Source organism: Porites lutea, chromosome 4, assembly GCF_958299795.1.
Source record: "Porites lutea chromosome 4, jaPorLute2.1, whole genome shotgun sequence".
Taxonomy (NCBI): domain Eukaryota; kingdom Metazoa; phylum Cnidaria; class Anthozoa; order Scleractinia; family Poritidae; genus Porites; species Porites lutea.
The window spans coordinates 41025214-41042322 of NC_133204.1; the positions used below are offsets into that span (position 1 = coordinate 41025214).

At 39.6% G+C, this 17109-nt stretch overlaps 2 protein-coding genes across 2 annotated transcripts in view; one reads left to right on the forward strand and one right to left on the reverse strand.

The window, feature by feature from the left end:
* Positions 1-434: 434 nt before the first annotated feature.
* LOC140934679 (uncharacterized) overlaps positions 435-17109 on the reverse strand; it is a 30554-nt gene continuing 13879 nt past the window's right edge. Inside the window, exons 4-9 of the mRNA XM_073384261.1 lie at positions 9401-9557; positions 8714-8796; positions 7699-7945; positions 4560-4692; positions 4116-4161; positions 435-1269 (exon numbers count right to left, since the gene is read on the reverse strand). Of these exons, the coding sequence (XP_073240362.1) occupies positions 1129-1269; positions 4116-4161; positions 4560-4692; positions 7699-7945; positions 8714-8796; positions 9401-9557 (807 nt within the window). The 3' untranslated portion in view covers positions 435-1128. The remainder of the gene's footprint in view (positions 1270-4115; positions 4162-4559; positions 4693-7698; positions 7946-8713; positions 8797-9400; positions 9558-17109) is intronic.
* The window catches only part of LOC140933059 (uncharacterized), a 7623-nt gene continuing 625 nt past the window's right edge, over positions 10112-17109 (forward strand). The window contains exons 1-2 of the mRNA XM_073382575.1: positions 10112-10259; positions 16884-17109. The exon at positions 16884-17109 is cut by the window's right edge and continues 625 nt beyond it. Coding sequence (XP_073238676.1) covers positions 10112-10259; positions 16884-17109 — 374 coding nt within the window. The remainder of the gene's footprint in view (positions 10260-16883) is intronic.

Genomic DNA, 17109 nt, shown 5'->3' on the forward strand with positions numbered 1-17109 from the left:
TTTCAAACGCATGATCATCGACGGGATTTGTTTACCATCTAACAAGCGAGTTTACAGGAATTAAATATACTTATACATCTGACCTTTTAGCTTGTATGTTTTGTTTTCCCAGTGTAGGTCATGTGATAATGATAATACTCAAGAAAACTGTCTCCTTCAAATTTCTTCTTATTAACGTGACTGTGTACGCATAATTTATTAAAAGACAACGGCAAATTCCCATGACACCTTCACTGGGAAAACAAACCATACAAGTTAAAGAGGTCTATTGTGCTTAATGCATATAATAATAAGGTTACATCCCAAAGTACCATCTTGAACTGTTGCGCAGTCAGTATAAATATCTACTAAGTCTGCATCAGCTTGTATTAGTCCTACTGAAGTATTATAAATAATCTAATAATATTCGAATGCAAAAAAGAGGATGCAATAGGATTCTACTTTGAACCAATAAAGTTTGTAAAATAATAATTAAATCTGATATCATTTTCAACGAACCTCTGCAATATTTGCGATAAATACAAAAGTGTAATATATTACAGTTAAAGAAAATTCAACTTGTCTCCCGGGGTATTTCTTCTTCAACTTCCAGTTAAGCCTGTGAGCAGGATCACTGTTGGGGAATGAAGCGAGGGGAACACCAGAAAGCGCTTACAGACAGGGAGGAGGGAATTAAGGGGAAAGAAAACGAGAGGCTACCGACAAAGCTTTGGTGTCGTCATTCCGCCCTCCTATACTTACCGTTTGAGAGGCTAGGGGAGAGGAGAAAAAGGAAAAAGGGAGAAGAAGGATTCGAAAAGGGGATGGAATTGGGGAGAGTGGAAAAGGGATCGTTATCCATAAGGTTGTGTGAGCATGAAGAACTCACCGCGGAAATTTCCTGTCCTCGGTAGTAAAAAATAAAAAGCCGTCGCTTGAAGTGAAACCAGATTCGGGTATCATGGATCGGCGTAAATCGAATCAAGTAGACCGACTCCCGCGCCGCTAGCTTCCCTTCGTGGCACACTTCCTTCCCCGGGAGCCTGTTCACCGGTTTCTTCCAATCTTACTCCAGGGCACAAGAAGAAGAGAGACCTTGGAGACGTGGAGAATATATTCGCCAGGAAAAAAAGTCCTAATTAATTTAAATCAATCACCACTAAGTTCCGATGTCAAATCGGCGGTTATCAAAAGAAGATGTTGTGGAGGATCTTCACGCCGAATTTCAGCGTAGGAATTCTGCGTGCTCATGGGTGAGTCGTGTATCTCGTCGTAGGCTGACGGTGGGTCCTAAAAAAAGGATGGCCAGTGACAGTTACCATGCCGTAAAGAAAAGACATAAATCAAGTATATCTTAGGGTAAGAAGACACGAAGGGTAATGCTGTGAGGATATATCCCAGAGATATGGTGCAGAGCAGGTCTCTCTGTGAGTTTATAGCGGGGCTCCCGCGCGCGCGAAGCGCGCGTGGGACAGAGCCCCATACTCATGGAATATGGTCAACCTCTTTTCGTTTGGTTGTCACGTGATTGACCGAGCGTACGTACGTACGTACGTACGTACGTACGTACGCGTCTACAGATTGTACGGGTGGGGTAGGGGAGACTATCAAAAGGAAGGGAGGGGTGTCTCAGGCGTTTCTTGGCAAGTCCACATCTTTAATATAGGATTTTAGGACATTCACAATATGGTCAATTGACAGCTGTCAAAACAGGATAGCCACTGACCAGTATCCCATGACCATATCGCGGGCTCATGTGTCAACTCATCGAGGTGACGTGATTTATTTGGAAGCTGTCCGCTGACCAGTTAATTGTTTTACTAGATCGCGAACAATGTTCAATTTCATACTTTTACTAGTTAAACTGATAATGCACGCATATTGGACATCAATGTTTTGATCAATTGACAGCTGTCAAAACAGGGTACCCGCTGACCAGTATCACTTGACCGTATCGCCGGCTCAGGTGTCGACCCATCGAGGTCAAGTTACTAGTTTTCAAGTGATCGCAGGCTCAAGTTCAAGTTTTTTCTAAATTCATATGAAATATGTTGTGTTTATGTGCTACACAATTAAAATTTTGATTGCAAACTGACCTCGGACGCGAAAATTCAGCCAGCTGTTACAGGCAGGGAAGAAAGTTGCTTTTGACTTTTCTCACCATGGTCACGCGTTGGTCACGCTCTACGTCCAATTTTTATGCTCTGATTGGTCAAAATTTGACTGGTGAGTTCATGCGGAAAATTTATGCAGCATCTTGAATCTTGTTTACTTTGACAGCTGAAGCTGACAAAGTTTTGTGTCAACTTGTGATGTTTTTAACTGTCTTTTTCCACTGGATGTGCAAAATGAAATTCAGCTGCTATGAGGAGTCCTCTGTTATTCATGGCTAGTTTGTTTATTGGGTTTTGGTTGAGGAATACGTCGCTTGTCAAAGTCGGAAATCCGATTTCGGATGGCATCGTTTTCGTTTTCACCTTGCTTGATGCGTAAGAGGATTGCAAAGTCTGAAGCGATACTGGCTTTTCTTGATACCTTTCAGGAGCTGCATCTCGAATGGTAAGCCAGAGAAATTATTGTATTTGATGTTTGTTTTTTTGGATCTAATTTAATGAAGTCGAGCGGAGTTTATGCGGTCATTTAGTTTATGCACGTTTGTAAGATTTGAGACAATGATCTGACCGAGTCTCAGGTTTGATATAAGCTTACAGAACTTTAAAAAGCCTTTAGACAGTTTCTCACCGCAAATAGAAAGAAAACGTTCCAAAGAATATTTAGTTATAATTCTGGCCGGAAAGAAAGCTTTGAGCGATTTTCTTGCCTCGAGTTCGTCTTTGAAAAAAGAAAACACCGGGAAGCCGGCTTAAAACATAAACTTAAGCTTGAAGCTTGAAGACTCAGGGTTTTTAGGGATACTTTAATACTTGTCTTCCTGAATGAAAATTGTTGTTTCTGTATATGTTTCACCGAATTATTTTTCTTTTATTGACTGTTAGTAGTCTCTCTTGTAATTTTAATAGCTGTGCCGATTGTTTTCAGTCGTTCAGTGAACATCGCTTGCAGGAGTACTCAAAATGCCGCGCGTTAATAAACCATTAAATAAAAAATAAACAGAATAAATTCTTTATAATGTTGGAGCGTAACTCTGTTAATGTTCATTCAAACACCCGCCACAGCTCGCACTACAAAAGTGAGAACCGGATGGCCGTATAGGTGATTTTGGAAATTTTTTTAACAGTTTATGAATATTGAATGAGTGCAATTTGTATTGTGAAATACTGCTTTCTGTCCGAGGTCTGCTGGTATGATAAAAACAGTGCCTCATACTACTGTTTCACCTCAGATGTGATGTATAAATGGTATAAAAGGTTGGTTTACACGCACCCAGATTTGTTGACAAGATTTTGCAAAGTAAACTTGTCGAACGCAAAAAAGTTGGCCTGACTTTTTTCCCCACTAATTAATCTACGGTGATCAAGAGCCATTATGGCTCTTAAATGTGATCGAAGATGATTACCAGTTTTTGGGAGTACATATGAGGCTATCAACTCGATGTAAGATTTGGTTCACTCTTTGGCTGTTTGCAAATTATTTTTCTCTAAAATCAGGTAGCCTTTCCCTCAAAAGTCACGTAAATGTGCTCTAAAGTTAACTGAATTGAGGAATTCGAATACAAGTTTATTGTTTAATTTAAATTATAAATTTATTAATGGGAGCCTCGCTTTTAGCCCTGGCTAAATCTATATATTACTGTCAAATTCGCGAGACAAGAATGATGAGCACAAGAACCAGTCATCTCCCATTGACAAGTATTATAATGAAAAAATGACTCTATTGTCCCGAACAACCTTGACAAACAGATTTTCTCTTTACAAAGTATAAAAATTAATACCGATAAAAAGAGAGTACATAAATCCGCGGTATTTCGTGCTCTTTCTTTTCTTTTGCAAGAACATACGCCCGTAATTTTTGTTAATGACCGATTGACGTCAAATGAACAACAATAACAGCATTAATAATAACAACAACACTGGACTTATGTAGGTAAGCCTCCTTAAATGCAGAAGCCGTTTAGCAATTTCCTTCCACCTAGTTGCATGTGAAAGGAAGTTTATTTTAAAGTATTTATTCCATACCACTTGCAAAATGTCTTCTAGTCGTCGCCGATTTTCTCTTCTTTGCCTAAAATGAGTTAAAAAATTATTTATTATAAAAGCACACTAACAGTATTTTAAAAAACACCTTAAGGGCAATAACGCAGTTGTATACATTAAAATTAAAATATATCGCGAAGAAAAAACTGAACAAAGGTTTTTCAAGGCCAGGGAAAGTATTTTGGGAGTATAATATGCAAATATCCAAAAAGAGTATATACACCAAAAGTCGAGTTCTTATTAGCTCACTAGATGATACGTGGGCAAATAAACGATTGATTGATTGACTGGAGTATGGGAAATACGAAAACTTTCCCGATTTTTCTTTAAAAAAAAATGAAGAGCTTAAAAGGGGAAGAAAGCAAAACAAACTCATGAAAAAACACAAAATATCAACACTAAATTACTTAGCAAATAATTTCTTGCCTTTTTCTTGTCCATAGCTTTATAGCTAGAACTATTGTTAAAACCACGAAGCCAAATATTGTTCCAACGATAATCCAAGTAAAATTGTTGTTGCTTTCTCCATATGACAATGCGTTAGGCGGCTTTGTATCGCCTGAAATGGAACAACACACGAAATATCATCAGAGTTATTTTTTGCCACGCCTTTTTTAACATGATGCACAATACCTCCTGGAATTTCTAAAAGTTGCGATAGGGAGCAAGGGTGGAGCAGTGGTGAGAGCACTTGCGTCCCAACAATGTGGCCCCAGTTCAAATCCCGGCGTCCACGACATACGTCGTTGAGTTTGCTGTTGGCCCACTTTTTTGCTGCGAGTTTTCTCTCAAGGTATTTTGGTTTTCCCCTCCGACATTTCCAAATTCCGATTCGACAATAAATGCTAGACAAAGAACCACTTTGTGAATGAGCTACCTCTAAATCGTTATTTTATTCACTTATTTATTTAAAAAGGATCTAAAGACGCGTGTAGGTTGTCCACTCGGGGAATGAACTTGTAATAAACGTCACGCAGGAAAGGTCCAGACTCTTTTTATTGGGTAGCCGACACCACAAGATTAAACAAAGACCAAGCACCAAGATCGATTCCCTTTCACAAACCCTTTTTTTCCCTACCTAGTCTAACGCTACATATGCATATATCCGGCACGAAATGTCCCATTACGATATCTCCTCCCTCAAAGAAGTTCCAAATTCCCTGCAATCCTCTAGCCTTCTTCAGCAATTTTGGTCTCATTTTCTTTATCCACTCCTTGTCCAAACACAGCTCGTTCTAGTTGCCATCAAAATGGTACTTTATTCCTCCACTTTTTGTAGAGGGGCTCCGCAAAAGTGGCAAATCCAAGGATGACGACCAAAAGTAAGGAAGCCCTTCACATTTAGTGGTACTGACCACGTTTTGACGGCTTTGACTTTCTCAGTTTCAATCTTCATTCCGTAAGAAGCCACGACACGTCTGAAAAAAGCAACTTCGGCTCAAAGGAAGTGACATTTAGTAGGCTTCAGTTCAAATCAGTAGTCCTTACAAGATCAAAAAATAACCGAAGGCGGCGGATGTGATATTGAGAGGTGAAAGCACAGATGATGATATCATTTAAATACACCAGACAGTGTGTCCAGGTAAGGCCACTGAGCACTAAATTCATTAATCGAGTGAAGTTAGCTGGTCCGTTTGTCAATCCTAAGGGCATTACTCTCCAGTGGAATTGTCCCTGATGAGCTGAGTAGGCAGTCTTAGGCCTATCCTCTTCCACCACCTGCAACTACCAGTGCCCGGAGGCCAAATTCAAGCTAGAGAAAACCACTCATCCTCACCCAAGGCCTCCAACACGTCATTTATCCGAGGTAGTGTTATGTCATCCTTCTTTGTCAACTGGTTAAGTTTGAGGTAGACAATGTACACACGGTATGGCCCGTCGTGTTTCCTAGCAAGTATCCCAGGAGTACCAGTTTTATGCTCAAAACCATCTCTAATTTGTCCCCTATTACCTGTTCAGTTCTGGGTTCCACTAGTATGCCATCACACGGGACAATTCTACAAACACTTGGGTTACCTGGAAGTTTATCTCCTTCTACAAAAGTTCCAGTGTCAAAGTGAAGTTGAAATGCAGTCATGAGATAGGCCGAGCGCAATCATAAGTGGACAAAAAAAAATCGATATTACCTACGAGAAATCTAACTTTTGTTTCTCCTAGAACCATAAATACACTTCCATTTGCTTTAGTCAGAGCCCCGGTGACTAGCCTGAGTTTTGGTGCAAGCCCAGTCTTTCGACCTAATGCTACGCTACATAACAGCCACGGAATGTCCCATTACAAACTCACAACCTTCCGCTACGGCAGATAAACCCTTTACCAGCTGAGCAATGCTCCAGCTGAGCATAACTGGCACCCCCCTCCCCCCAGAAACAGTTCCTTCTCTAAACGCCCCATGAAAAAATAGGCCATACCACCGGGTTCTATGGTCCCAAATGTTTTGAACAGTTTATGTGTGTTCTCTACCGTCCCCTTCTGAATGGTTACAAGCTTTCGGCGCAACTATTTCTGATATTGTCTGGGAAGACGTTAATTGTGATTATTCAATGGTTGCCTTGAATAACATAGACATAGACCAATCATAAGTAACGCTTGTCCACCCTAGCGACCCCAGAAATCATTGCACCGAAAGCTTGTACCCATTCCCGTATAGTTTTCTGCAGTGAGTAATTGATAGGGAAGGATGAATTCGGGCACTCTATTTGAATAAATGAGGTCGGATTCACTGATTTGTGTAAATGCTTGCAAAGTTTCCAGATTTATTCCAATCCATTTAGGTCATTTAGAGTAATATGAATACTCTAAATATTAAAAACATCAGAAAACATAAAACTCGGCAAAAATATCTGGTGTAAACCCGGCCTTAACGTCACCCTCCAGTTAAGTTATCATTTGAGAGAGCCGTCCTATTCACAGCCAGCATGATTAATCTTACCATTTTTTAAGAAGACACTGATAAGAGCTGAGGTGCGGTCGGGGTTTGCACTTACTCTCACGCAACTGAGCTAACTGTGCGAAAGTTATTAACTCCTAGGAATATTCTTATTGGTGATCAGTTTCTCTTTTCAATGCGTCAGTAAAAGAGCGTAGCCATATAGCAAACGCACACTAACAATCATAAGATACGACCTAAAAGCTTTCTTCGAAGACCGCATAAAAGACAACGACATGCCTTAAACAAAGTACTCTGGGGATTCGCATCAGCACGAACAGCTCGAGACAATGTAAACTTTTCATTAAAAAAACTTTGAATTTGCTTTGCAAATAAACGCATAGACATAAATCCTTGATCAACAACGCTTTTACAATCAGGTATTTATTTTGTGTTGCTATGGCATACTCTGTTCCCCTAAATATTTTGTTTAAACATAGAGGGTTGTCAAACACTTAATTCCCTAACCAACAGCACCATACTCTAAAACCTTCTGGCCACCTATGGAGACCTCAAGGTCAACAAGATTAGGATAACTACACTTAAAGAACATGCAAGCTTAACGAAATAGCTTAAGTGCGCCCGAACTATCAAAGAAATTCACTTCTTTTGAGAATGAAACAGAAAGCCACAAACCTTTAAGAGACCAAGGAGAGCTTTCCGGACCACACCCTTGGGTAGTGCACATGCTGATCTGGCTCTGGTAGTCCGTGAACCGGTTTAACGCAGGAAGCGTGGCTGTTGTAACAGACCCGTTCTTGATCTGCAGATTCCTGTTAGAATTTGGGATTGGGGTCGATGAGCCATTCTCTTGTGACAAAACCTGCCAGAAATCGATTTGGAACTCCCTTGGAATGCCATTCCAGGTATTTCGAGGAGGAAGCTTTGGACAAGAGATTTAATGCGTATTGGGTTAAAAAATATAGGCTAGGAGTAGTCCCCCATTTTTCCTCAGGGATAGTAGAGCGAGCGAAACGCGAGCGCGTGAAAATCAGCCCACGCGAGAAAAGGCGACACGCGATAAAAAACACTGCACAACCACCAATCTGTAACAGACGCAAGGGGTTCACTGAGGATCAGGCACCGGGCAAATTGGCTCGCTGTGGAGATGACCATTTGCGTTCAAAATCATAATCAAAAGAACAAAATACAAGTTCATATCTCATATTAAATTATGCCCACGTGCTAAATCCAGATGCCCTTCTGCTCCTAACCTTAATGGAACCCCTTCAGGTAGCAATAATTATTTAACCGACAGTTTGTCACTCAGCTTGTAGCTTGTGTAAGTTGTGTCCGAATTAACATTAATTAATAGTTAGATTGCAAAGCTCTCATGAACCTCTAGTCTCTGTAGCTATTAAGGCATTTATCTTGTTAGCCAATTAAACAACTCGTTCTGAGAGCCTATAGTGATGCCCCGATTAATTGGATGTAAAAAAATGACCAAAATGTGCCATATTTCAGTAATCTTCTAACGCTGGTGGTGCCTTTGATGAAGAGGATTCTTTTCAGAGCTTGAAGGTTTTTATGAAAGTGAGAAGGGCATGTCTGCCATTGAAGGAAGGAACAGGTTGTTAAACAATGTTCCGTTGAAGTAAATGCTCTTGAAGATCTCCTGCTTAGTGTTACGTACTTACAAGAATGCATTTACCTTCCAAACTACTGTTACATCACGTTTATCCTGTGCAATATTGGCAACCGACCAGTTCTCAAACTCTGGAGCCTTAACTGGTACTGTAGAAAAGAGAAGGGAAATTAACATAACTGTACTATAATAAAAATGGAGAACTTGAAATAAGCATGAAGATTCAGCATTTTATTGCCAATTGATGGAAGGAGTAGGTTGAGACTGCTTTTTAAACTCCACTTGCCTGTCAATATCGCTGTTACCTGGTTTAAATAAATATTTTAATATGAAAGGGGAGAGTCAGCAGCGTTGAGTGCCGTCAGTGGGTCATCAGACGATGTCCAACAAAAGAAATGTAACTCCAGTTGGACATGATGACCAGAAAGATCAAAGAATATCATTTTGAAGGGGAAGATCATGCCAAACAACTTTCCTTAACTGCCAGATTAAAATGGTGACCTGGTCAGAAATAGCGCCTTTCTAAAGAGAAAAATATATACACACTTGCTGCCCCGACAAAGAGGGAAAATCATTCACCTTCACGTCTCCCTTGACTGCTTTTAAGACTTGATTACACCTAAACTACCTCTTGAGGTAGGCTAAAGGGTTAGCCTCAAGGCTAGCATTACTTATGCATCAATAAAGTTACTACAATTGTATCAAAACTTGTATAAGTTGATAAGAAGAATATTCGAATTTGTGACCTCTGACCTTCTTCATTTGTCATTCCTGTAAGAGGTCCACTAAGTGCTCCCCAGCCACCTAGACAACCTAACGAGCCGCACTGGATAAAGAATCTGTACTGTGTGTATGGAAGCAGATCATGAAACGTGTGTGCAAGTGGTTCACTCATTTTAATGTCTACAGACTGCAAAAATCAAGAAGAAAAACACAAATAAGCAAGTCTCACATAAAAAGAAAAAAATAAAGACGATCAGTTCTCCATTCAGCTATCCTTCCCGTGACCAAAGTTCTGGCTGCTGGAGAACTACAACGGTGGCAAAAGCTGTGCTAGCTGTGCTATTTAGTATAACATTGTTTGATAAATAACTATCACTTGTGCCTGTTGTTATTCTCGAGTCTCAATTGAAGGGCTAAAGGAATAATTTATGTCGAGTCTAATGTCCATTTTTTTGTTTCATGACCTTTAATTCAATAAAAAAAACATCGCCCTGTATTTTTCGGCTATTTCCCTTTAACTTTTTTTTAGAAATAACGTATGCAAAACACACGTCGGCGTCTACCAGCATGGCATTTATCCCACTTCCCCTTATGGCTTCAAATGAATTTTTTTTAGTTGTTTTCTATCCAAATCACGTGTGCACTGGACGATCGCTTTTTGAACTGCCTGAGCATAGTCCACCTAGTGTGATGAAACATCAGGAGGTATTCTAGGGACCTCCAGTTCCAGCATTAAGAGGTATGACATATGAAGAGCAGCTTGAGAGGCCATCATCCAAGCTGGAAGCTACTGATCCAAGTCTGTTTGCGGATCTTCCCATGGAAAATATCAATGACGGACCTGCTGAAACACTCAATCTGTCCATTAGGCTGGAGATGTGGTGGTGTAGTGAGGGTCTTCTCAATGTCTATCAGCGTCCATACTGTTGTCAAGGAACACGAAATATCCTTTCCCGCATTTTCTTCAGTGGGAGCTGCTGATGTAACTCCTGGCCATTAATAACGAGACTTCCAATCCTTGTACCACTTACAACAGACATCACAGGGTTGGCGGGAAAGTGCATCAGCCCTCAGATGTTATTGTCCTTGTCGACCTTGTCGGCACTTTATCTCAAAGTCAAAAGTACTTAAGAGCCCATGACTGTAAATATCGAGAATCGCTGGCCAGGCTAAAAAAATCGAAAATTCTGGTAATTTGTCAGAAAAACACCTTTGGGGAACTATCTTCGAAAAAAATATTTTCAACTTTCAAGAATCTATAGTTTTCGAGAAAATGAGGAAAAACGAAAATAGCGGTTTTTACCTAATTAATTATGCAAAAATTAGAGTAAAAATGACCTACTTTATCGCGTCTGTACCGAGGCAAGATTCAAAGCTATAAAACAAAAATATTTTTGTTTAAAAGAATTCTATCTTTTTTTTCTATCCATGGTATGTTTTAAACCATAAACTTAATTTTGAATTTTTTATGGTTTTTTAAAAACTACCATCAATGGCACTTTTTAAAATGGCTAAAAAATGAGCGACTTCAGAGGCAAAAAACTCACCTTGGTATGTGTGATACCTAGCCAAAATGTATACTAGGACAAAGTTCAGCTCTTATATTAACAGAATATGAAATAAAAAATCTGGGTACTCCTGATTCGCCTTTACAAAATAAAAAGTTTCGTGACCACCAGTGGAAAAATGTCACAAATTTGCATAAGTCAAATTTGTACAGAAATGTTGCAGCAGCCGGTTTTGTTTCAATTCAGGGTCGGTATGTAATATTCGGAAACATCACGAAGCAAGAAAACGTTTTTTGATAAAGTTTATGTTAAAATATCAGAGTAATTAACCGTTCACAAAAAATAATAATAATAAACGACCTCGAAGAAGCGTTATATAAAAGCGCCGAATTATTATGTAAACTATATCCCATGTCTCTCGTTTCTTTTCCTAACTTCCTTGTATTAGCATCCATATGTATCATAGTGAATTCGCCTCCGGTATATCTAAAATAGGTAGGTACATTTTCCTTGAAATTTTTTTTTGAAGCAGGTTTTTCGCGAACGGGATACACTACTTGAGAGGAAGTCATAAACTAACAGTTAGAGTAACAATGTCACGCAACGACGTCTCGAGCAGCTCCGCCTTCTTTTACTGATTTTTTCTCCTTATGAAATTTATGCAAACTTTGTTTTGAACAGACAATGCGTTGTTCGCAACATCATTTGTTTCTCAGTAGTTTATTTTCTCTTCAGAAAGAAGGGATACTAACTTTACATGAGAGAAGCCGGGGTCCAGGCCTGTCAGTCACGCAACAAAGTTGGCATTTTCTTGTCAGAGATGTTGAAATCTGATTTTTTTACTACGTATTACAAACAACAACCGTCTCTTGGTTAAAATCTTTACTTTTTCACAAACAGAGGTATAATTAGGCAGCTACCAAAGGCCCTAGGAAACAGCTAAGTGATCGTAGTTCATACGGTCCAGCGGTTTCTCTCCTCCGAAACGAATCCGAAACATCTTTCCCGCAAAAACTGCCTCTTTTAGGTCACCGCGGAGTTGTACCACCTGCCAAGGGGCGTTTTCCTTCAAATACAAAATAATATTTGTTGATTTCAAAATATAATGTAGCAGCGCCCTAGTGTGTAAATCTATGCGCGAAACCCATGAACCAAAACAAGTTCCAACCGACGCCGTCGAAGAACTGGAAAAGGAGACTACAGTAGAACCTCCCGAAAGCGACCACCCAAAATGCGCAGACTTAGTGGTCGCTAACGGGAGGTGGTCTCTTACGAGAATCGAACCACAGGAGGTTTCTTTGAGAAGAAAACTGGACACATCTACTTTAAGGAAGATAATTTATTGCATGCAATTTCCAAGTTACGATATGTGCAGTTCCATGTTGTTGTTGTTCCTACCACAAGAGATCAGAGAACTCGTCAGGTGGTCGCTTACAAGAGGTTAAAAACAATGCAAAATCATTAAACAGTCAGCCCCAATTAGTGGTCGCGGGCGCTTACAGGAAAGATTCCAACTGTAAGACTTAACTGGGTGGGTTTGGGTGTTTTGGATAGGTGGTCGCACATGAAGGTTCAACTGTACTCCAACAGAGTAAACCACCTTTCACGACGATGCGACTAGGATTTGTCAATGGAAGATAAGACTCCTTGTTCACCGCTTTTGAGCTACTCTAACCAACTCCCACCCATGTCGAGTGTTTGCAAAACGTAGCATCATCTTGAAAAGAGAAGTATCAGAAAGGTCATCCTTGACGCCCCTGGCCTATTGCAGTATGCGGCAACGAACTTATATCCACGTAAGTACCATTTACTAACCGGACAGTAAGGCGACGCAGAGTAAAAGCGTAACTTGACTACGTTTTTCAGTTTACAGCAGACCCGAGTTTTGTTTAAAGAAATACCTGCCTTTTGCTCAGGAGTATTAACGTCAGTACCCGCAATGTCCCAGCTCGTGCCTTCACACCGGAACGTCCGATCGAATCACTGTGTAGTTGATACCTACCCTTCTCTTCCTCTTCCCGACTTATCTGGGAAGATCGAAGGGCCTCTGCTCGCAGGGTAGTTGATAGCGACCAAGGAGCTAAATAACATAGTGAGGTAAGTAAGTTGCATCGGCGGTTTTATTTATGCCTAACCGTTTCCCAAAGTAAAGAAGGAAAGAACTTCAGACAAAGGGAAGGAAGAGTTACGCGATAAAACTGCTCTTAAATTGATCTTTAGCTATGGCATAAGCGAGGGGGTGGGGGCTATTTAATTGCTGAATAACATGTGCCGTAACCAAAAAATTACCGTAAATCCTCTATTAAGCCCCCCTCTCTAATAAGCCCCCCCCCCTTTTCAGAGGAGGAAAGTTAATAAGCCCCCCCTCTCTATTAAGGCCCCCCCTCCCTTCCCCCAATCCTTATTCTTCACAAAAAAATTAACGGTTAATATAAGACGAGTTTTCCACAGGTTTTCGTTTGTAGGTTGTGTACGACAAATCAATACAAGTAACCATTCGCATAAAAATTACCGAACAAAATGAGGCCGAAAGCACATTTTTGAAGAATAAGAATTTTGTTTTTGTTACTTTTAGGCTTCCACAAGTGAATTAAATACTTTTGACAGTGACTTTAATTGTACAACGCGTAAGTCTACTCTGTCTCATACCACGGTATTTTTGCTACAGGTGATGCGTTTTGCTTAATTAAATAAGCCCCCCCCCCCTCTCTTTTAAACCCCCCCTCAGAAGTGCTTGAAAAAAATAAGATAATTTACGGTACGTAAAAACATTTTTTCCTTGGTTTGGAATTTTGACCATGAAAATTTTAGCTCTAGCCATTTGTGATACCAGGCAAAAAAAATCCATTATTTAGATATTTCCCTCTTAGCAGCAGGCCCTCTAATTACAGTGTCCTTAAGTTTGGACGGTATCTAATATTATATATCCGCAGGAACGAAACATGACAACAGCTGGTTACAGATTGTCAATGTGTGAAGCGGGGGTTCTGGGCTCCCTGTGACAGTTCTTGTCAAGAAGACCCCAAATCAGTGTATTTGCTGTTTTAGGTTGATTCTGTGCTAAAGTCATTACTTACTGCCTTTACCCAGTCAAAAAAAGTTCAGTGTAGAGTTACATGTGGGGTATGAAGAAGATATCATTTTATCAGGGAGCACTAGCCAAAAATATCTTTTTGGGTGATGCATTCAAAGAAACTTGAAAAAGATGGCATTTTTTTCCAATTTTCAGTCCATGTCCATCCTGGCCTTCAGTAGCAACAGAAAGCGCCAGGAAACAGTTTCAATGCCTAAATATAGTCTTACATAACAAAACTGGACCATAATTTTTGGAACTAAATTTACGCGAAATGAAGACCATATTAGCTTTTTAAAATGAACTAGCAATTAGCTTGGCATAGCCCCTTTAACTCTTTTTTGACGGCCAATTTTAATAGAAGAAAACCCCGCCTTTTGACCAAATCCCCTTTTTTGGACCGGCTATCAACCAGTTAGTAGCCTGCATAACAGGCGTTATTTTTTTTCGCGTTTTTGCAGGACAGCGAAGGCAAGCGCGAAGTGAGTGAGAAGCGCCAGACAAGTGCGACGGGGAAGACGCAGAAAAAACAACGGCCTGTCCACATACCATTGTTTTTTTGCATTCCGCCCCAGACATACCCCTTAATGGCTCTCCTCACTCGCTTCGCGCTTGCATTCGCTCCGGCTTCGGGCTTAATTGCCTTCGCTCGCCTGAAAAACGCACGCCTGTTATGCAGGCTAGCCAGTTAGCTTGATATGGGAATAGCTGAAAAAGAGATTTGCAACACAAGACTGCTCAATTGGACGTACACTAATTTAGAAGCTTTTTTGGAGCATTCACAGAAGCCAAAATTTGGACATCTCTTACGAACCTATATCGATCTTTCTCTCCCGCTCTCTTTTTTCCCTTTGCCTTTCTTCTTCTGTTGCTCCGGCTCTTGATCGTCCCACTGTCTTTGTTTTGCAAGGAAGTTTGGCTGGCTAACTTTTCAGGAAAGGGACATTTAATTAATCTGTAGAGAATAGAAGGTGAATAGAAAAATTGGAAGTAGATTTTTTTACCCCAAATGTTGCTTTTTTTGTGTGCGTAACTCTCTCAAGATACATGAAGATAGGTGAAAATTTGCTAAATGAGGTACCAGTGCAAAAAATCCATCTTTGTTGATTTTGATCAGTTTATAACCTTGTTGAATAAATGGAAAGCTAACTGGGTTCATGAAGGATATTCATGGTTCAAAACAACAACAACAACAACAAAACGACCCCAGTGTCGGCAGTACTCCCTCCATCTGATTTACTTTTTCTATTGAGAGGACAATTGCAAGGATCCGTGAGGGTCCGTTCAATGAAGGTTTCAACTAATCAATGGCACAATTACGGGTCGGTCCACATGGCGATCTTTGACCATCTTTGGGTGTTCGAAATCGTGTCTGGACTTAATAGTGTTGAACGCACGAACAGTGAAGAGGCAGAAAGAGCAGGTGGAAGAATTTCAGAAAAGAGAGAAAAGGGGGCAATGATTACTTTAATCTCGTCTTTACTTACGTTATTTTTAATATGCGAGACGTGGCTATTTCACCAAAATATAACTTTGAAAAACTACTGAGAAAATTAACTATTTCGGATTTTTGTTGATTGAAAACTTACAGGGTCTGATGTATAGTGTTATTAATGGCAAATCCCCCAAAATGCCTTTACGAATGAACTATCGGTACCATTAAAGCATGTGCCCACTCCAAGAAAGATGTATGACGGTGAAATTCATTCAGGTGAATAAAGTAAAGTTAAGTTATCAGACATGAATAATATTTCTTTACACACTTCATAAGCTCACATTTTTTTATCGTACCGGTAAAAATAAAGTCTGACTGTGCTGAGTTTGACAACGGTCACGCAATATTGCAGAATACAGTACTCCAACACCCAACAACAATGTCAACAATTGCTGAGCCACCTTAATTTTATAATGTACAATTAAGAAGAGCTAACATACAAATTAAAAAACATCTAACATTAGCTATTCTCTTGGTTATGCTATTTCAAACCTCAAATATTGCGTGATGCTAACAGTATTGAAACCCGTCCTTGTGTACGATAGGAATATGCAGATGCCTTTATATGCAAATTTGCCACATTGTGTCACCAACCTTCACAGCAATTTGTTATCAGGGATATCAATTTTTCAGATCCTTTACTTAATTTTAGCTTCATTTAAAGTCGCTTTCATCCTTTCTCCTACGTTTCGAAAATACAACGTACCGAAACTACGAAGAAAAATCAGGCGGTATCATTTCTCTACAAATTTGACTTATGCAAATTTGTGACATTTTGCCACTGGTGGTCACGAAACTTTTTATTTTTTAAAGGCAAATCCGGAGTACCCAGATTTTTTATTTCATATTTCGTTAATATAAGAGCTGAACTTTGTCCTAGTATACATTTTGGCTAGCTATCACACATACCAAGGTGAGGTTTTTGCCTCTGAAGTTGCTCATTTCTTAGCCATTTTAAAAAGTGCCCTTGGTGGTAGTTTTTAAAAAACCGTAAAAAATTCCAAATCATGTTTATGATTTAAAACATACCATGGAAAGAAAGAAAAGATAGAATTCTTTTAAACAAAAGTATTTCTGTTTTATAGCTTTGAATCTTGCCTCGGTACAGACGCGATAAAGTAGGTCATTTTTACTCTAATTTTTGCATAATTAATTAGGCAAAAACCGCTATTTTCGTTTTTCCTCATTTTCTCGAAAACTATAGATTCTTGAAAGTTGAAAATATTTTTTTCGAAGATAGTTCCCCAAAGGTGTTTTTCTGACAAATTATCAGAATTTTCGATTTTTTTAGCCTGGCCAGCGATTCTCGATATTTACAGTCGTGGGCTCTTAAGAATTCAATCCAACGTGCCAGTTGTTCTTTTCGGGGTTATTGGCCTGAATGACGAAACGTGAAAGCAGCTTGATCAGTCTGAACAAAAAACTTGTACTTTGCAGGTAACGCCACTTTTGCTCTTAACAAACTCAACAATCACAAGCTAACTCTGAATCTCGAGAAAACCAAATGTATACTTGTAGGTAGTAACAGGAAATTGGAAAGCAAAATGGCTCTAACAGTATCAATCTTCGACCACAATGTAAATAATGTCAACTGCTTCAAATACCTTGGAATTTTTATATCATCTGATTTTACATGGACAAAGCATGTTGAATACATTGCTGG